General features: G+C 39.2%; 1 protein-coding gene across 5 annotated transcripts in view; it reads left to right on the top strand.

The window, feature by feature from the left end:
• The window catches only part of USP9X (ubiquitin specific peptidase 9 X-linked), a 117227-nt gene that overhangs the window by 5335 nt on the left and 89566 nt on the right, over nucleotides 1-22326 (top strand). For all 5 annotated transcript variants that reach the window (XR_014789131.1, XM_084843912.1, XM_084843909.1 and 2 more), the window contains 3 exons: nucleotides 18640-18893; nucleotides 20808-20953; nucleotides 21250-21329. Coding sequence is in view for 4 of the 5 variants with exons in the window: in XM_084843912.1 (XP_084700038.1) it covers nucleotides 18798-18893; nucleotides 20808-20953; nucleotides 21250-21329 (322 nt within the window). In the remaining variant the exon portion in view is untranslated. The remainder of the gene's footprint in view (nucleotides 1-18639; nucleotides 18894-20807; nucleotides 20954-21249; nucleotides 21330-22326) is intronic.

The raw sequence follows: 22326 nt of genomic DNA, 5'->3' as shown, positions 1-22326 counted from the left end.
CATTCTGCAGACAGGGCATTATTCAGCGCTGCTTGTGCACTAGTGGGATTTACTACTAGCACAATGGGAAACTGGCAGTTCCTAAAGCAACTGGAAATTAGCGGAAACTTGTTTCTGGAATGGGGCAGGTCAACAGAGCTCACAGGTTAGCTTTGCTAACCTGTTCTGTTCTGGAAATGAGCATTCCACGGTTGCTTTAGGAAGTGCTAGTTCCTGTTCTAGTGGTTGGTCCCATGGATGCAACGGAACGAGCGGAGCCACAGTGGTAATATTGATACTTCACCTATTGGGCAGTGATCTGGTGCTAAAAAGCTAAGATTAATTTCCTGGCTGGGGAGGTTGATGAAAAGGTCTTATTACATTCATGATACTGGCTGACTGGGTGGTATGGCAGTCCAGGGCTTTTTGCAGTTCCATATAGCATAGCTTGTTGGCTTGAGTGATATTGGCTTAATTTGTCTATGTATTAATGCCTCCACTCTTTGGATGAGTTAATGTATTGAGAATGTCTTGTGTGTGGGTGTTCCTGCCTCAGTGTAAAAATTAAACTACTAACTTCAGGTATCTTCTAAGCCTACTGTGGTTCTATGGTTCCAAATCTTGCCTGGCCCTGTGCTCTAGGTCTCTGATAAAACTTCATGAAATACTAATAACCTTACTTGTTCTCACAGAAGCAGTGATTTCAAGTCAAGTACTTTTATAGGTACTAAAATATTTTGCAAGCTTAGTAATCAACAACCCTCAGAAGCACAAGACCTGTCCACTGTGATGGATGGCATATCTAAAGTCGGACTAGGTGTTTTATGGAGTGATTCTATGATGTGCTATTCTAGTCCTCCCTCTCCTTTCCCTAAGTCCTCCACATCTGCCAGAGGACATGGGGAAGGTTTGGTGATAAGAACAGATGATAGCTGGCTACTGACCAAAGGCAAAACTTGTGGATGTCTACCACAGAGGCCTCTAGATTTACTTTTTTGTAGATTTACTACAAAAGGAATGCCTGATGGGTTAGAAGTCCTTGAGCACTGTTCTGGGCCACACACTGTTGCTCCACAAGTGAACATTGGTGATTGGGCAAATTAGAAATGTAATAAATAAGTGTTTTGCTTGGAAATTGGTGCTGCCCACTCCAGAAGTAAAGCATAAAAGATTTGTGGACAGCTTTGTTTTGCAGACACATCAGGGTGGATAAAAATGGATGTTTTTTAAAATTGGATTTTAAAAATTTAAATCAGTTTTTTTCAAAATCATAAAATATTAGATTTTTCTCATTAAAAAAACAACATAGTTACAATTACATCTCATCATAAACATGCTAAACTTATACTTACGGTCTCCTGAAAGTGAATTAATGGCTCTGTTACACTGATACACATTGGTAGGAAATTCACTCAAACATGGGCATTCGTTTTAGTTTTTCATCTCATAAAAGGAGGCTTTTCTATCCAAATGAAGAACCAATCTGAACATATCTCAGATATGAATACTGACACACTACCCAAACATAGGCATTTCATTTTTACCTGATGAAAATAAACTGTTCATATCTGCCCAGTAACTATAAAACCTTATTTCGATCTATCACTCATGAACACTTCCTTTTTGTTTCCTAGTTAGTTTTTGTGAGGACAGGGCTGGGCCAAGACGGAGTGATTCAGAAAGGAGCAATACTGGAAAGGAGTGGGGGGGGGGAGACAGAATTGTCCAGTGTCTGCCCGTCTCCCTGTCTTCCCATACTTAGGCTGCAATCCTATAACCACTTGGTTGGGAATAAGCCCCAGTGTTCTGCATAGACGTGTATACTGTCTCATACTGTCATGAGTGCTGTTCATACGAAAGACCCCATATGGGAATATTTTACCTCTATAGGTAAAAAAGGAAAACATGCAAAATATATTGACTGAGACAAAGGGCCAGTTCACATGTAATGACAGCAAATTGTGGGTTAATTAACCTGTGATCTGCCACAGCATGTGCCAGATTCAAGCCACTTCTGAGTTGAATATGCAACCTCTGATCAGCTCGATTGTAGGTTGCTGCGTGATGTGCAAACCCAGACAATTTGGATTGTTTGTGGGTTAAGCAACCAAAGGTTAACCTAATAACTAATCGTAGGTTACCTGCAGGTTGTTTAACCTACAAACAACTCAAAGTGTCCAGGTTTACACATCATGCATCAACCTACAATACAGCTGATTGGAGGTTACATACTCAATTAGGAAATGGCATGTGCCATGGCAAATTGTAAATTCATTAATCCATGATTTGCCACTGTTATGTGAGAACTGGGTCATAGAGATGCAAAGCCTTGTCAGAATGTTACAACTTAAATAATCCTCTAGTTGTAAATTAACATGGCTTAGTGGTCAGATTTGCACCATTGTTCAGGAAATATATGAGAAGTTTTAAATGGGAAACTGATTTAAATCAAATCAGTGATTTAAATCGGCCGTTTTTATTTCTGAAAAAAGCATGTTTCCATTTTATGCTTGGAAGGGCACTGCTTACTCAGAATTAGTCCGTGAGATGTTGCTTTTTGCCTGGGCAATGTGCTTTCTAGATGGAATTGAGGCTGGTTGAGCTTAGAACTACAATCTAATTTTTAAGCTTCTCAGCGTGGAAGATGTTCCATCTCTTAATTATTTTTCTTTTCTATGGTGTCATCCATTGTGTTTCAGTATAAAACTACCAGAAGTGTACATCGTATTCGAGATACAGATTTATGTGTGACTGATGGTGAAGACAGGACCAAATATAGGTCCTGGGCAATTCAAGGAAATAGAATTGCAAGAAGCAGGCTCTAATTTCCAGGGCAAAAGCCAGAAAGGGGAAGGGAGGAAGGTAGCAATGGTCTGGCTTGTGGGTTGTTGGGGTTCTTGAGTGAAGAGAGGGTGCCAGCAGGTCATTTGAGGAAATCTCTTGCAATGAAAAAGTAGTAGCAATAATGTGAATTTTATAAATGTTAGGCACAGGGAAAGAAGTACCCCCAGGAGAGCTGTGTGTTGCCTGCAGTGAAATTGACATATGACTCTTCAGTTTTGGAACTTTGCTACCCTGTGAGTTGGTTAATTAGCTGTCTGTTCCTAATATTTGTCTATTTTAATGCTTCTATAGCTTGAATTCATACTTTAATTTAGGGAATTATTTATGACCCTATGACTATTCATTGTCTAAAATGATGTGGAAGTAAGGATTTGTCTGCTGGCAAAATGCTACAGTATTTATTTTTATTCCTTTATTTAAAATATGTATATACTGCCGTTCATGAACAAATTCCAGGGTGGGACTGCACAGTATTCATTAAAAGAATTGAGATGAAAATCTACAATAAAACAAGGTAGGCAGTAAAATTGGTTAGTGAAATGAATGTGTCTTCAACAGGTGCTGAAACATCTGTCATACTGCTGTGGGGGAGATTCCAAAGGTGGGGTGCCACAACCAAAAAGGCCCTCCTCCCACTGGCTGCCATCAGATGTACATGTGTAGACAACAGTTAGGAGGCCCTGATCTGTAGATCTCAATGAATGGACACATTGAAATGGGAGAAGGCGCTCTCCCGGGTAACTTGGTCCCAAGTTGTTTAGGGTCTTATATGTCAATAAGACCACCCTGAACTTGGCCCAATAACATATTGGCAGTGTAGACATGTGAAGGCTTGGAGAAAAAATGGGGGGATCCTGGTTTCTTTCCAGCCCTCTAGGTAGCTAGTGCAGTTCTTTGAGCAAAGGTATAACATGCTCATGGGAAGCTGCTGCACGGTACCTGGTGTGTTGGCTGCCAGACCAAATCCCACAGCTATTGCTCCCCAAAATTCCCACTGTAAGTTGGACAGTATTCAGAAAAGCATATGAGAAACAGAACCTCTGTTTTTAGTTGGAGCTGACTCTGATGTCAGACAATTTGCCCACAAAATTTTGAGACTTCTAAAATATGGCGCTATGTTAGGCTGTTCTTGAAAATATGTTTAGAGGCTAAAGGCAAAACGGAATATTGTTGCTATCCTGATGAGTTACTGGAGCTTATACGTAGGGTTAATACTGACTTGTTTGTCTTCCCATCATGACATCTCTCCCATCTGTATGTGGAAGGGTGAACGGTGGTTCTATTCATTGTGTTGAGCTTTGGAGCATGTAGAAGTTTCCGTCTGTCCCAAAGCTCAGTATTATATGAGACATCTCAGCCCCCTGCATATACCAAAAGACTTGTGGGAGGGGAGCGAGGTTGTGCTCAGCTTCGGAGAAGGCAGAAGCTGTGAGGATCTACACACTGTTTCTGCCTGTTCCAAAGTTCATTATGAGAGAACACCCCCTTCTCTTAATAAGAGAAGGAGGTATTATGTCACACATTGTATTTATTTATTTTACTTTATATATCCATTTCAACCATAATAGTTCTCAAAGCACATTACAATAATAATAATAATCAGATTTATATTGCTATCATAATGAAGTGTACCCAGGCATTGGAGGAAGTACTTTCTGAGACTAACAGGGTAACATTATTTCGAAGACCTTCCCTTAGTTCTTTCCAATTCATAGAGAACTGGAGGAAGGGGAATGTATGTGCTGACCAGCTAGGTTGACATAGGACCACATACTGAGCTTCGTGGCAGAGTGGTGAAATTGAACTTCTATTTTTCATATTGAAACTGAAGTGTCTAACCACTTCACTACAATTAATATATCCAAGTGTATTACCCACACTGTGATGGGCAAATATGATGGACAGTAAATTAAAATATTTAGTCTTTTGGTCTAGTCTTATTTATTTTATTTATTTCATTTCTATACTGCCCAATAGCTGAAGCTCTCGTCTTCCTGTAATAAGCCTCTAGTCTGAAGTTAATTTGGTAACTGGGAAGAATGGCAGTCTTGCCTAATGTGTTCGTTATGTCTTTGTTCCAGATTTCTCTGATCTTCAGGTTGTGCTTATATTTAATCTCAGTATTGAACTTTCCTGCTGTAGCAGTAGCTTAAATTGGAAAATACATTTTTCTATTTTTATTTAGCAAGTGTACTTGGATATTGTTTTTTTGCTGAGTATATATTGTGTTGATTTTTGTATAAGACAATTATCAAATATATTGATACCTCAGTTAAAATAACATTAAGTTCCATTGGCAGTTAGTGTTGCATGCACATATGGTTGCAATCCTGCACAGAATTACATTGTCACTTAAATTCCAAATATTGTACATTTTTTTCTAGCTAACTGATCTATGAAATGTGTTTAAAACTGAGGTGTTAGTCAATCCAGTAACTTAGTCTGAACTTAGCATTAAGTGAAAATTTCACAAGATATTTTTCAAGCTTAAGTTCACCACACTATTAATCTATTATGTTGCTAGAACACTTCTAATGAGAATTTAGTGCAAAATCCTCTGAAAAATTATGATATTAATAATTATCTTGGGGATGAGAATACATACTGCAAGTCAGATAACGAACAAATTAATGCTCTATGTCGATGTAAGGCTTTTGTATATGGACAAGTAGATGAGGTTCTCATATTGGGGAGGGTGTTTCTGTCCCACTGTTTAAAAGATATGCTCTGATTTGTGATCTACAGTAATGTTGCATTTGAAGATCCCGATATGAGAGATTTCACAAGTTTGGTATTTGTATAAACCATGTTTGCATTCATTCAAAGGAAATCTTTTGTTTAAATGCTTGTGGAAAACCTCAGAATTCATATATAAGCACTTCCACAGATTTTGGCTTTTGTTAATTTGTCATTTTGGTGTGGTCTCTCGTAACATGTTGGTTCTGTTTATAACAAGTAACAATTGTTAGCAGTGCACAAAACACAAGTGAAACAAAACCATTCTAATAACTAAAATAAATGAAAAGGAATACTCAGATGATTTTTGAGTGGGTCTCATGCATAATAGAACAGAACAAGTGTGATCTGCAACTGCATGTTGTACTGTGGAATGCTCCTGTCCAGGGTTCTAGCAATCCAGCCATACCCTTTTTCAGGATACTTAATTCCATTTACCCACTGTGGTTTTCTGTTTCCCCTCATTCAGCCAGCATTCTGTCCCTATGAGCATGTTCAGTCCTCATAGAGCAGTTTTTAGTTTTTTTCCCTCAAGGTTTTTTTTCCTTAAGATTTTGTACTCCTGTGATCCTTGGGGTTCCCCTGAAATTGCTAGTACCTCCCCTTTGTGTGCGGATACTGCCATTCTGGCTACGTAAGAATCCACACCTGAGAAATGAGTTTGCAGATTGTTTACTATCCTGTATATAATAGACATGTTTATTTTATTTATGTATTTATTCAATTTGTACCCTGCTTTTCTACCAAAAATAGCACTCAGAATACAATGTAATAGAATGTCTGTGATGAATCAGAAAAGAGTGAAAGAATGAATAATGAGTGTGAGAAGAGAACGTCAAAGATGGTTATTCTGAATGGCTGCTTTCTTGGAGTGCCATTAATAAGCAAGTTGAATCAGAATAAGAACACTTGCTTTTCAGATTTTTATATTTCTTCCATGTAGTTCAGGATTTGCCTAGTGTGTACAGATCCTTCTGTTTCTCTTACATACCCAGAATAATGGGAAAATGCAGTAATGCACTTTCTGCCTACAGTAAGCAGCAGATGCCCATATACACTGAAATGTTTCCAGAAGAGCCTTGTAAAGTCATTGTGAAGTGCAGTGAGTTGAGAACTGCTCAGAGATATTGTGAATTGGCACCCCTCAATGTTTAGTAAGTATCCAATAAGTCCTAGACAGGAATTGAAAGGCTGTTTCTATTTTATGTATGTGTAAATCCATTCTTTCACAGTAAGAAAAGAGACAGGAGTGGTGAGAAAACACAGGAGGATCATAAGTGGATGGTGATAATGTCTGGATCCCTGTAAAATTCCATTAGTGAGGCAGGGTGATGTCATGATAAAAGCCTTGTCTGGAAGTACCCAGAGTAAACTCTTGTTGTTGTTGTTGTTCAGTCGTGTCCAACTCTTCGTGACCCCATGGACCATAGCACGCCAGGCCTTCCTGTCCTGCGCTCTCTCCCGGAGCATGCTCAAGTCCATATTCATTGCATCAGTGATGCTATCTAGCCATCTCATCCTCTGCCGTCCCCATCTCCTTTTGCCTTCAATCTTTCCCAGCATCAGGGTCTTTTCCAGTGACTTTTCTCTTCGCATTAGGTGGCCAAAATATTTGAGCTTTAGCATCTGTCCTTCCAATGAGCACTCAGGGTTGATTTCCTTTAGGATGGACTGATTTGACCTCCTTGCAGTCCAGGGGACTCGTAAGAGTCTTCTCCAGCACCACAGTTCGAAAGCATCAATTCTTCGGCGCTCAGCCTTCCTTATAGTCCAGCTCTCACAGCCATACATTACTACTGGGAAAACCATAGCTTTGATTATGCGGACCTTTGTCGGCAAGGTGATGTCTCTGCTTCTTACTATGCTGTCTAGGTTTGCCATAGCTTTCCTCCCAAGGAGCAAGCGTCTTTTAATTTCATGGCTGCAGTCACCGTCTGTGGTGATCTTGGAGCCCAAGAAAATAAAATCTGTCACTGCTTCCATTTCTTCCTCTTCCATATGCCAGGAAGTGATGGGGCCAGATGCCATGATCTTAGTTTTTTTAATGTTGAGTTTCAAACCAGCTTTTGCACTCTCCTCTTTCACCCTCAACAAGAGGCTCTTTAGATCCTCTTTGCTTTCTGCCATTAGGGTGGTATCATCTGCGTATCGGAGGTTGTTGATAATTCTCCCAGCAATCTTAATTCCGACCTGTGATTCATCCAACCCAGCGTTTCTCATGATGTACTCTGCATATAAGTTAAATAAGCAGGGCGACAATATGCAGCCTTATCGTACTCCTTTCCCAATTTTGAACCAATCGGTTGTTCCATGTCCGGTTCTTACTGTTGCTTCTTGAGCCTTGTACAGGTTTCTCAGGAGACAGGTAAGGTGGTCTGGTACTCCCATCTCTTTCAGAATTTGCCACAGTTTGTTGTGATCCACACAATCAAAGGCCTTAGCGTAGTCAATGAAGCAGAAATAGACGTTTTTCTGGAATTCTCTTGCTTTCTGCATGATCCAGCGAAACTCTACATCTCAGTAAAATATTCAGTAGCAGTAAGTAGAGAAGGCAAACTTAAACTGTTCTTCTCAAGCTTACCAGTTGGCTAGGGCTTCACGACTGGGTGGAAGGTAGATTTCTAGATGTTTTGGATTTCAACTCCCAGAAACCTCTGCCAGCATGGCAAATGGACAGGAATGCTAGGAGTTGAAGGCATAACATCTGAAGTTCTATTTTCTGTTCACCCCTGGGCTAGGGTTGTTATTGAACCAGTGATATGCCAATTATACTGTTAAAATCTTTTGACTTGCGAAGAGTTGGTAGCTCACTTCATAACTTAATGTAATGTCTGCACTAAGTACTAAGAATGATGCAAAAGCCATATAACATGTCAGAACACAAGGAGAGGTCTAATTATGGCAATCCCAATTTGACTACTTGCTCTCGAGGTTTTCACAACTTAATCTTAGCACTGCATTAAAAGATAAGAGTAAATGTACTGCTAGTTTTTATTATTTTAGTTATGTGTATTTCCTTGTCGGTGCGTGTGTAAAACAGTACAAAATGTTACTGTTAAAAATGCTGGAAGTTCAGCAATTTCAACAAACATGCAGGTAAAACTCAGCTTGGCAATAGGCAACATATTTGTAAAGGGGATTTTATCTCCTTAGATATCACGCACTATGTCCTGTTACCTGTGTTGAAATGTTCAGTGAACATGGCAGATAAATATTTAAAACAACATAAAAAATACCTTAACTGTTTCAAAATCAGATGTTTTTTAATCATCAATAAAAAAATACATGTCTGTCATTTAAGAAATGAGTTATTTACAATTAAATAACCTCAGAAACTTATACTTGTAAAGATGCTAAACTTACACTTACATTCTCATAAAAATGGAGCTACCAATCAAACATAGGCATTCATTTCAAGTTTTCATCTCGTAAAAATCGATCTGTCTAGCCTAACTACCAGCTCTTGCTTATGGAAAATTCTGGGCTTTCAGTTTCCTTTTCCCTGACTAAAGTCACATGTGGTGGTGGAGCTGAGCCAAGCAAGACAGGGACAATATAGGAAAGGATGGCCAGAGGCAGAGTAGAAAGGAATAGTGGAGTAGACTGGAAAGGAAGAGTGCTGTTGTGTGTTTGTGTGTGTATGATTGATTGAATGTTTAGCATTGCTAATGTATGCCATTGCATCTGCAGCTTGACACAGGTAACAAGTATTATGTACTGTTTTCTAAATTAATAACAATAAAATTATCTAAAAATCATACAAAAATACCCTCCTTGATGTTGCAAAATGCTGTATTGAGTTGTAAATTAACATGTTTTAGTGAGCAGATTTGCACCATTGTTTAAGAACAGGGTCCCGATGTTTTGGGCTACAGCTCCTGTAATCCCAGTCCATTGGTCATGCTGGCTGGGGCAGATGGGAGTTATCCAGAATATCTGGAGGACACTAGGTTGTCTACATCTGGTTTAAGAAATATGTGAAGAACTGTAAGTAGCAAACTTGATTTAAATCAAGGGTTTCTGTTGGTGATTTAAATTATTTAAATCAGTGGATCAAACTGCCTTGATTTAAATCAACCCACCTTGATAAAGTAGCTCACCAGGAGTGCACTTTTCTTGAACGGTTGTTTACCCAAACAGTTGGCTTACTGCCAAGCATTAATACAAAGTGTGCCCAAATCAAGAGGCTTGTGAAACACATTCTGTTGTTATGTCCACTATAGCCATACAGATTGCAGCTTGTATTTTTTAGAAAGCCTATCATTTGTGTACTAGTGCTTTCAGAAATGTTAGAAACAAGTTTTGATTAAACTAATTAATATATGTTTCTGATACATATGGTTGTATACATTTCTGTTGAGACACACAGTTCACATTAAATGTACTTGTCCTTGAAGAAATGGGCATCTTGAAAGAACTTTAGTGCAAGAATGCTTCTTACATTCAAGGATACCTGGATGGCTTTTTATAAAGCAACACATGTCTAGGTTTATGTGTAGAGTTAGTGATTATTACCTACAATTAACAGTACTGTAATCCAGCTGATCAGTATTTGTCAAGCAGTAAATACTTTGGATTATATCTTAACATTAAGCATGCAGCTGTCTGCTTGTGCAGTGGTATTTTTCTGCCCCTCCTTTCTACACCCCTCTGAAATCCTGTCCTGAGAGTCAGCATATCCTCAAGAAAGGCCTGAGAGGTGCTGAGGAGGTAATTGCTAAACATTGGGGCTGTGGCAGCTTGCTTTTCAAGAAGAGGCTTTACAGGGGGCTGCAGTGGGGAGCAGAGGGCGGGAAAGCCGTAGTCTTTACTTGATTACTGTTGAGTACATCCCAGTTTCTTTACGCTATTCATAAAGACTGACTGCATGAATTTACTTGCAACCCTTGTTTGAGCAATATAAAGGTCATTTTTGAGAACTTAATTATTGAATCAGAAATACCCTGTATATGGATTTGAAGTTCATAAGACTTTTGGGAGGGTGTTGGGAATGCTTTAATCCATCCTTCCCCAACTTCTAGTACCTTCTGGATGTTTTGGACTACAACTCCCAAAATTCTTGACCATGCTGGCTGGGGCAGATGGGAGTTGAAGTCCAAAACATTTGGACAGCACCAGATCTGGGAAAGCTGCGTTTATCATATGTTGGCTATTTGGCTAAAAATCTAGTGGCATTGATAAGGCATTAGTAACATTGTGTCAACAGTATCTCAGATCTTACGTTGAAGTATACTGAATAGAAAATGTACTTAACAGGATATTTCTTTTTTCAGTTTTAGGTGAGTTTTTTTTATTGGGAGATCTATGTCTTTAAAAATACGGACATAATCACCCAGAAATAATCTTCCACACAGATATGTTTATTTTCATACTGAGCATTGATACTTGAAATATTTCAGTGCAGACCTGTAAGGGTTATACACCTATAAGAGTTATAAATAAAGACATAGATTTACTATAGACTTTTTATATCAATGTTTGCAGACCAGCTTTACTTAAATCAATGGAGATTTTGCAATTAATGTCATTTGAGGGGGAATTGTATCTGATGAAACTTTTGTCTACATGAGGGAATAATCAGATACTTTGAAAACTTCATTAGGTTTGGTGTTATCTGCAGTAAGCATCTTTAAAAAGTTGTGGTTATTCAGCAGCAGCAGCTAGTGGATGGAAACTTGTTCTAAACCAGAACAAGCCTTTTCTTTCTGAAAATTGTTCTAAAGTATTAGAAACATCTTTAACTTTATTATTTTTGTTATAATGTATACTATCAATTATGAAATTGAATTGGTGTGGTGATTTATGAAAATAGTTTGAAATAGACGTGCAAATAAGCTGTTTAACTTAGGAGAGGAAGAGTGTGGTATTAGCAGCATTTGTGGTAATACGAAAGAGTTGAAAGTATAAGAGAGAGTCTGGGAGACCCCAGTAGAGCTAACCAATATTTTTTTGGAAAATGTTCTGCCGCATTTCTTGGGAGAGTAACTTAGAAAATATTAGAGTCAATATGATGGTTTGAATAGTTATACAGTTAATAAAAATTATATGGAGCATAGGTCAGTGGTAGAACACATGCTTCATAAGCAGAAGTTCCCAGATTCAATCTCTAGCACCTCCAGCTGAAAGAATCTGGTAGCAAGTGATGGGAAAGTCTGTGACTGAGACCCTGAGAGCTGCTGCTAGAGTAGACAATACTGGACTAGGTGGACCAATGTCTGATTTGTATAAGCAGTTTCATATGTTCATATGTACTAGATAGTGGAAAACACCAAAAGAGAAAATGGATAGCGGATGGGGAGAGAAAACGAAGGGAAATCTTAATCTCCTCTGGGATGCAAATGAGGAGGGGAAAGAGGAGCACATGAGCTTGAAGGTTGCTGTGGCTCATTCTCAGGGCAGGAAACCATAGTCTTCTGTTACATCTGAGCTGGAGCAAGCCTTTTACCCTCACAAAATATTAATTGCATGTGTTTTAGCTTAGTTCTGACTATTTACATGTTTCACATGGTGACCAGGCAAGTATCATCAGTTTTAAATATGTCTCAGGTCCTTATTAACTGGGTTGGATCAAAATACACGCAGCAGGAGATTCCTGTTCACAGAAGGGCCATTTGTACCTGTGCTATTGTACCGCACAACAAATACTAAATCTAAAGATGTTATTTCACTTATACAAGATGTTAAACTTTTGTATAAGCAGCAGTATAAGAACTGCTATAGAAGTACTACCTGTTACAGTACTAATACTATGTGAAGTCTTGGTGCAAGTGTTTGTAGAACAACATGAGCAGCAGTTTTCCTTCCATCTGCAGTTCTTTGGGTCTTGCACACTGTGACCAGGTTCAGATGACACACAAGGCTCATCATGAGTTATTTAACCATGATGAGCTGGGCCACCCACGGGTGCCAACTTACATTTCCAACCTCCGCTCAGGGATTGTCGTGTCGTGAGAATCCAGTGAGCATGGGTCATGTGAGGGTTAAACAATCCTAAAACAGACCATGGGTTATGTGAGGGTTGTCGTGCGGTGAATAGCCCCTGTATTGCAGAGGCAGTACCAAGAATTCCTCAGTTCTGCATATCCTTGCTTGGGTGCATGACTTGCCTTTTAATTCCTCTTATGACAGGATAGTTGGTTTTTGCTGCTGTTGCTGCTATATCAGATAACAGCGAGACAAGGCAAAACTACAGTGAGGTATTCTACTGTGTAAGAGTTATTCTAGACCAAAACATGCTATCGGTTAAAAGTTTTCCACTTTTGATTTTAAACTAACCACAGCTTCCTGTAATGTGTACAGATTTTGATTGGGAATTGCAGTTCATTTAAATTGTGGTTAGTAAGAACAAGGCTTGTTCTTTAACCATAGTTTAAATAGTTATATTAGTGAGCAGAAGGTAGGTTGGAATCTGGTAGATCTGTGGGTGATTTTTACTAGATCTGCGAGAGTTTCCGATTCCCAGTAGTTTAACAGTAGCGAGTAAAATTGCAAGTAACAAAATGGCTGATCTTGTGTTAATTACATCTTCTTCATTTTCTCTGTTCATCACACATATGGGCTCAGTGCATGCGTGGAGCCTTGTTCGGGACCTGTAAAATATGCATATTGATTTATTGCCTTTGAGCAAGTCTTTGTACAGCTCTACTGACCAGTTCTAGTTTTCTGGTAGAATCCCTGATCTTCAGTAGCTGTAGATTCATACCTGTATATGCAGGTCATGTCATTCATATAGATCGCTCGCTCGCTCGCTCATGGGATGCACTAAGTAATTGGCTCCGTCCCCTGAGCCACAATTTGCACCTGTCTCTGGTTGGTGGACCTCTGGGTTCTAGCAAAACTCAAAATATATCCCACAAGCCTGAAGTTTTCCCACCCCCTGTTTAAACAAACTCCAGTCCCCCAAGTTCACACATCACAGGGAACTGAGGTTAGTGTAAAAATGAAAGCAGAAGATTTTGATCTACTGAAATACAAAAGAGGAGGGGGCAGCACGTGAGTCCGAAGGTCATCGTGGCACATTCACGGAGCAGTGAACTATAGTTTTCCTTACCATTTGAACGAGACCACTGTTTACGCTAAAATGCTCTTATTTGTGAACTGTAATGTGACGTGTAACTAATGTCTTATGGGACTGGATATGAGTTAAAGGTTAAAAAGCAAGGTAATGTAGCACTGAGCATTCCCTCTCACCAGTAGCCAATATGATAGCCTGATCTCTGTTCTGAGATTTGAAATAAAAGTTAACTGGTTGCAGAGAGAGCAGACGGAGTCAGCTCTGTTCCTCTTCTCCAGCACAGAATGCAATAACAGTAGCAGGGATTTCTGTCAGTTTGCCACTGTTTAAGCACCAGAGATGAATCATGCAATAGTAAATACAGGCAAATTCCCTATCCTGTTAAAGGACAACAATGAAAGAGGTACAACAGCAATGGAACCTTCTGAACCAGGGAGTATCTGGCATCTAAAACGTACCACCATGCATTCTGAAAGGTCAGAAAAATCTGGATGAGAAAACACTGGATTCATTGAATTTACTCTAATGCAAAACCTGAAGGTTCTGCCTATACAGACCCAAGACTGTGGTTGAAGAAACAATATGCATGTGAGAAAAATGCAGTGGCTTGGATCCAACATTTCCATGGGTAGAAGCAGCTCCTGCAAATGCTGGATTCAAAACAATAAAAAGGAAGATAAACAGTGAAGTTGTCAGTGTTACGTTTGCTGATTTAAAATTGCTGAGACATTGTGAAATGTTATAGCAGGTGATGAAAATTGCTGATCTCTACAGTATGTAGAGTAGTATCTACAATTATATGAAGAAACTATAACACAGCTTAATACTATTGTAAGTACTGCAATGAAGCTCAAATATGCAATAGTTATCTGTAAGGCTTTCATGTCATCTGAATAACTAGGATTACGATTATGAAACAGAATAGTCATTTGCATTTGAGAGTTTACTTGTAATACTAATGTTAACAGTAACATTGATTTCCTTTCTTCATAGAAGCATCTTATTGTTTAAGCCGTTAATACAAATTCTAACCTGTTTTATAATCAGTTCAGCTTTTGGATTGGTTTTACTTCATCAGGGACTGCCACTGGCGGGAGCTGGCTAGGATGCAACAAATCTTAGTATCTAGAATCAGCATTCACTAGCAAGTTCCTTCATTGATATGCTGTTTCGGCAGCTGTTTCTTACTCAGAAGTAAGAAACAGCTGCCGAAACAGCATATAAATGATAAAAGACTTTGCTAGTATGTGTTGATTCTATTTACTAAGATTTCTTGGGCTATTGAGATGTCCAAAATGCATTCAGTATACCAACGGTTTTCCAGAGAACTGTTTTATAATTTTGCTTTAGCTGTTTGAAAGATGTATAGTGTGTGCATACTAATAAGGTGATCTTCCACATAAAGATTAGTTAGTAGTAGATGTGACTCAAAGATTTCTGCTAACAAAAACTCCAAAGCTCTCTTAATGTATTGTTTTGGAATCACCTGTGTTGCTGACACTAAAATGGACTACTCTTGCTTCTAATAATGGCTATATAAGGAATAATTGCCTTCTCATTTTGTCCATGAATGTTCTGTGTAATTAGAAAGCTTGCCTCATTTTCCTTTGGGTTATCCATTTGCCAAGACTGACACAAGAATAACTCTCTTAAGGTGTACCTCTTAAAGTCTGACCTAAGACCATTGAGTTGAGATCTGCAGAGTTCTAGTATAAGACCGGAAGACAATGATAAGTAAGGCTGTGTGCGCGTGCGCACTTTTTTAGGGACACATTTAAATTAGTTAAATTTAATGCATTTTAAAAATAACTTTGAAGTACACACCCCTAGGGTCTCCTTAGTATGCATGCCACTCTTCAGGTGTCTAGGTTTCACGGACTTGGCCCTATGGCACAGACAGACACATGTCCTCTTTTATTATTAAAGATGCTGTGAGTGGTGATGTGTGTTTTCTGGAAATGTTTTAATTTGAAAATTTCTAGGGGATTTTAAAAGACATACTTAACATGGTTTATATGTTACATCGAAATGAGTTTAAATCTTAGAAATTATTTTATTTTAATATTTGTAAATATTTGAAGATATAACAGTTCGATATTATGTCCTTCCCTTGTGTTGTCTAAATTTTAGGGAAAACATGGAAGCACTGAAATGGCTAAAACGCTTACCTTGAACTTTTAGCGCTCCTGAAGACCTATGTATTCAGTATAGCTATAGTCATTTGAAAAAAGTTAATTACAAGTTTGAAACCGTCTGATTTGGCTAGTGTAGTTTCCATTCATTATGTTACTTATTTTATGAAACTGCGTTTTTGGAACTGGAAAATTTTCCATGGAAAAATATAGAAGTGGAAAAGCTTCCATCCCATTTTCTTTGATTGAAAGAGGAGAAACAGCGGATTCCCCCCACTCATTAAATGTAATCTGATGGGGATAGTAACTGAATGGTTGAGTTCAGAATTACAGATTGGTAGTTTTGGATTAATCCCCAGTGCTTGTGCCTTTAACTGCTTTCGAAGGTAATAGGTAGGGCTGTCTTCATATTTCAGATGGCATTCAGTGTACCCCTTCTTACAGCTATCCCCAGCAACAAGGTACATAGTAGCAGCAGGCAGCTACAATAGCAAGAAGAAGTTTGTGAACCCGGTCAGATATTTCCAACCTAAAATGTTATTAGATCTTAATCTAACCACATAATCCTAGATAAAGAACAATAGATAACATGATTAAAAAAAACCACAAACATGATGCTTTTTCAACATTTATTTATCCACAACTGATGCAGCATTCAGTATCTATGTGTGAAAAAGTACGTGAGCCTTTAGATTCAGTACCTAGTGGCACTCCCAGCAGTGACTTCAAATAAGCATTTCCTATAACTGATGGTCAGTCTCTCACATTGGTGTTGAAGAATTTTGACCCATTCCTACAGAACTGCTTCAATTCAGTGACATTTCAGGGCTTCTTTGCATGAACAGCTCACTTCAGGTCCCGCCACAACATTTCGATGGGGTTTAGGTCTGGACTTTGACTAGACAATTTTAAATCACAGAATTTCTCTTTCTGCAGCCATTCTTTTGTAGATCTGCTTGCTTGTTTAGGATCATTGTCATATTGCATGACCCACTTTTGGTTCAGCTTCAGCTCACGGATGGATGGCCTGACATTCTCCTCTAGAATCTTCTGATACACTACAAAATTCATGGTTGTGTTAATGATGGCAAGCCGTTCAGGTCCTGAGGCAACAAAGCAAGCCCAAACCATCACATTCCCATGCTTGATGGTTGGGATGAGTTCTGTTGTTCGAACTCAGTATTTCTCCTCACATAACCCAACAACAGACCAAACAGCTTTTGCATAGACCATGGTCCCTGAGTTCGAACAATATGACAAGCTGTAGCTTGAATATAAAAAAAACACCCTGGTGAACTGGGTCTATATTTCAGGCCAATGTGGGAAATTGTAAATGGTGGCTTGTAGCTGAGGGTTGTCGTGTTCTGATGCTGGGCCTGGTTGTATGATAATTCCTAAATGACTGTTGAATATAGTTTTGTGCCTAGAAAATAAGTTGGACATGATTTGTTCAATGTTAAGCACAAGTGATTCCATACTATAAAATGTATGAGGCTGAAGGCATTTGTGTATATGTATTCAAAAGTGAATAAAGTTTGTTCAGTGCTTGTCATCTCGCAATCGCTGTAGATGGATTGCAGTTTTGTCATGCTATGTTGTCTTTATTTGGTGCTTGACCAAAAGTGGTAGTTCTTAGAGTACTTTTAAAAAAGATAATTTGAATTAAGATCCATATGTGTTCCAGTGGTAAACATCTTTGCTCAGTAGCATAGTTCTGCTGAAGAGAGATGTTGTGCACCAGATTGGTGTGTACTGGATTCCACTATTGAACATTCTTTAATATTGGGTATTGGTATTGGTTCAGTGCTCCATCTGTAGCTGTAGCTTCCTTGTAAATGTTGTTGTGCTAGTAGAATGAGCAAGTAGATATTGACCTGATTTGAACGTCACAACTACATATGAGTTACACAACCCATAGTTGTGGCTGCACTGGAACAAGCAAGCGTGTTGCCTACCATGTGCTCATCACTTCCATTTTACATCTGGCTTTGTAAACAACCCAGGAATGCCCCATTCCTGGATTGTCATTGTGATTTGCAGACTCTGCACTCTGGTTTGTTTAAAGTTAAACAACCCAGAATTTTAACCCAGCAATCACCCATGGTTTGTTGTTGGGTTAAACTCTGAGTTGCTTAACCATAAACAACCCAGAGTGCTGGGTTCACACGTCATGACAACAACTCTGGATTATTTACAAAGCCGAATGTAAAGCCAAAGCAACGAGCACGCAGGAGGCAGCTCACCCACTCACGCTGTACCCTGGCAGTTCATGGGTTGAATTACCCATTACTGTTTAGGAAACTTCAGGAGATGGGAGTTGCACAGTCACTGAGGTGCCACTGAGAACAACACTTTGTAACCTTTTTATTTTAACTCAGTCTAATCTTTAGTCTAAACATTCCTGATAAATTTAGGAGGGTGCTTAGTATATAGTTGAGTGTAAATGTCTATCAACCTGTTGCCAAAATCCTGGCTACTGAGTCTTTATGTATTCGAGTTGTGTATCATTTGAAATAGAGGTTTTGTTAGGAAGGTGAGGTAAGAGTGAACACACAACCTTAACTGGTCCAATACTGACCATGGGTTAGCTTTTTCAAATGTACTGTTGTGGCACCACATCCTTTTCTTTGCGTATAATGCTACTGTTAGAATGACAGCAGTGTTTTCTTCAAGCCTGAAGGTAACTTCCTATGCTGAGAGATGAGAAAGGTAACGGGTTCACAAGAATTGTCCATTATGGAGTACGTTCCATTAGTCTCATAGTTTAACCTCTAGAGAGGTGCTAAGTTGCTTAGACCATGCATGATTCTGTGGTGGATTTATGAGTGTGGAGGGAAGGGAAATGCTTTAAACAGGACTGTTTTCATATGTACATTCAAGTCCAAGTTTAGGTTTAAAACAAAATTAATATGCTATTTTATATGTCTCTTTCAGGTTATGCAATGGTCTCTGCAAAATGGCTTGTTCTTGAGTTGGAGCTTTTTAAAACAGACATATGCTGGTACTTCAACTTTATTAAGCAGACTATAAGTTTTTCTCTCTCAACAACTACATAAGCAGACAAAATTGCAAAAATCTGCCCTGTTTCGAGTATGACAGCCACGACCCGTGGCTCTCCAGTAGGAGGGAATGACAGCCAGGGCCAGGCTCCTGATGGACAGTCCCAGCCTCCTCTCCAGCAGAATCAGGTATGCTGTGTATTCATAATGGTGCCAGCAGGGAATTGCAGGTGGTGAATCCCTATTCTGTAGTAGTTCTTTCAGTAGGTTTACTCATATAGAAGTACAATTAATAGTGGAATCATTGTTGAAGTGAAACGTACTTATTATTAAACCTTATCTATGTAGGCAAGGTTTTTCTGGTTGCTCTTAGAAGTAACATCTACACACAGCTATTTGTAGCAGAGAAACATTTTAAAAGAGGGAGGAAATCAGCTATTTTCAGTATGCAAAATCTTTCATGACTCTTTGCACAGAGGTGAGTTCCAACCAGACAAGTAGCTATCTATATGCTTCAAGTGCAGATACCTGCATGTACTAGGGGCTACAGCTATTGCTTAAATTGAGTCATGCTTATACTACACCAGGGTTGAGCATCTTGTGGCCCTCCCGTTGTTTTGGCCTACAGCTCTCATAATCTTTCACAAATACATGTATTAGAAGTATTATCTGTCCATTTGGCGCAGGAAAATAATATCACTATTACATTTTAAAACGGGCTGAAAAGATTCAAGATTAGATTGGGGGTCTCAGATATAAACTGGAGGAAAAAATGCTTAAGAGCTCTTGCTCCCAAACCAGTGCAGCACTTAAGATTTGGTGGTTATTGCACAGAGAGCAGACACAATTGGTTTTTACTTGATGCCTCTTCTAATTATACTACTTGCACACTTTTCTCTGTGCGGAATAAAAATGAGAGCAAGTTTGTTGAATGAAAAAACAATTGCATTAGTGTCTTGGTGATCTAGTCCCACTTCAGATCCTCCAGTGGAAGCAATCTCTCCTCCCCCTTGTTTGATGATCTTTTTGTTTTCCCACACTGGCATTCTAAATTTTATTCTTTTTCATTTTAAGCACTTAGTGCTCGAAGTAACATTATGTCCCTGTCCTAAGAAAAGTAGGTTTGCGAATGTGCATCAAAGAGAGCTTGCTACCAAAACTAGCATAGCAAATAAAGTTTAGTTTTTGTGCCACCTGGTGAATGTGTTGCCTCCAAACTGTGGGAAGATTATCAAAATGTTACAGACTGAAGTTCAAAATGTTATGGACTTTTCTTTTTTAAAACAATAGTCTGAAGAACTGAGTATTATAGGGAATACAGAAACAGTTGACCTATGTTAAAACACTATAAATCTTGTCAGGAAACCATGAAGCAACAAGAGGAGTCTTTCCCTGCTGCTGCTTTCAGCAGCTTTCCCTCACTTTGGAGCAAACTCACAATGCAAATGCTTGCCCAATTGTCAGAGTGCTTTTGATTGATCCTGAGCTTTATAGAAGGTTTCCCCTGTGCTGGATAGCACCTGTGCTATTCCATATGTTAGATTACACAGAGACCTTGAACTGTTCACACATTTTAGTAGTTAGAGTTAGGACTTAGAAGTAGAGGGACCATGTTAAAGCTTCTGATTACTTTGATTTTGGAGGGAGCTTAGGTTTTTACAAAAGTGGCATGAAACTTAGTATCCTGCAACGAAGAAGAAATTTGAGAATGCTGTGTATACTTTCAGTTAAAATTTAAAGATACAAATGTAGAACAGATGTGATAAAATGAGAGAAGTATGAGATGTCTTACATTGGGGTTGGGGAGGAAGAGGTAAGTGCATCTTTGAAAAGGGGTATGGAGAGGAAGAAGCAGGTCTATCCTTGAAGATTATTAGAAAGAAAGATCAAAATTTGGGTAGGCTTGTACCGTGATTCTTTAATTAAAAGAACTGGGTAAGCATGAACAAACCAGAACTGGGGATCTTTACATGTAAAAATAAGATATATTCATGTGAAATGCTATTTAATTTGGTTTAAGTGCACATAGTGTAACTAGCTTGATAGTTAAGAAATAATTACTGGGTTTGAGTGGTTCACTCAATTACATAATTTCTCATTCAGACTTCCTCACCTGATTCTTCAAATGAGAATTCCCCAGCTACCCCCCCTGATGAACAGGGTCAAGGTGATGCTCCACCACAACTTGAAGATGAAGAGCCTGCATTTCCACACACTGACTTGGCCAAATTGGATGACATGATTAACAGGTAATTTCTTTAAAGGCCTTGTGCATGTTTTCTAATTATAACAAGTTATAAATATAAGCTGTTCATTTAATGTCTGCTGGCATTCTAGATGCCCTTTTGTAGGATTTTTAAAAATCAAAGTATGAAATGCTTAGCACGCAAAGGACTGTACATACATAAGTATGGCAGATTTTTCTTAGGCTGTGTCTTAATTTGTGGCTCAAACCTTTCCATCTTTTTTCAGATGAAAGATACTGAATAGGGAAAGTTTAGAATTCATGTAAACTTGAAATATTGTGTTCTGTTTTTTTCCTTAGACCTCGATGGGTTGTTCCTGTATTGCCTAAAGGGGAGTTAGAAGTTCTTCTAGAAGCAGCTATTGAGCTTAGTAAAAAAGGTAAGTTGAAAAATGAAACTTAAAAGAACAGTAGATATAGCACCTGGTTGAGTCTCCACCAGCTTTAGTATATACTGACTGGGTTCACACAACACGAAAACCCGTACTCAAGGTAGAGTGTGGCTTGTCGTTGAACCATGGGTTGTTGTTGAACTGTGGGTTGTTGTGTTGTGTAAACCCAGCCATGCTAACAAACCATGGTTTGTTAACATGAACAACCCACAAAGAGAACCTGAAAAGGTTCTCCACCGGGAAGGCGCTCTCTCTTGTTGCCACCTGCTGAGCCTCCCTCGGTGGAGGCTCCCAGAGGAGGGCCTTGTATGCAGAGCATAGTGTACAGGTCATTTCATGCCGGGAGAGGCATTCCATCATGTACTGTGATCTCAAGCTGTGTAAGGCTTTATAGGTCAGAAACAACACCTTGAATTGGACTCAGAAACATACAGGCAGCCAGTGCAACCAGGCCAGAATTGGTGTTATATGGTCTGACTGTCTTGTCCCTGTTATCAGTTTAGCCGCCGCATTTTACACAACCTGCAGCTTCTGAACCGTATTCAAAGGCAGCTGCATGTAGAGTGCATTGTAGTAATCTAACTTAAAAGTTACCAGAGCATAGACAACTGAAGCCAGGTTATCCTTGTCCAGATAGGGGCATAGCTGGGCCACCAATTGAAGTTGGTAGAAGGCACTCAATGCCACCGAGGCCACCCGAGCCTCAAGTGATAAAGATGGCTCAAGGAGAACCCCCAAGTTATGAACCTGCTCCTTCAGGGGGAGTGCAACCCCATCCAGAATAGTTTGAGCACCCACTATCTGGTCAGGAGAACCACCCACTAACAGCATCAGCATACTGATGACAGCACACTCCAAAACTCAGGATGACTGCACTCACTGTTTTCATGTAGATGTTGAATAACATGGGGACAAAACCAACCCCTGCGTAACCCCATACAGGAGAATCCATGGGGCCCAGCAGTATCCCCCAAGTACCACCTTC

The sequence above is a fragment of the Heloderma suspectum genome, chromosome 3 (genome assembly GCF_057233095.1).
Source record: "Heloderma suspectum isolate Gila_16-S chromosome 3, 16-S_ref, whole genome shotgun sequence".
Classification (NCBI taxonomy): domain Eukaryota; kingdom Metazoa; phylum Chordata; class Lepidosauria; order Squamata; family Helodermatidae; genus Heloderma; species Heloderma suspectum.
This window is presented reverse-complemented; position numbering and strand designations above follow the sequence as displayed.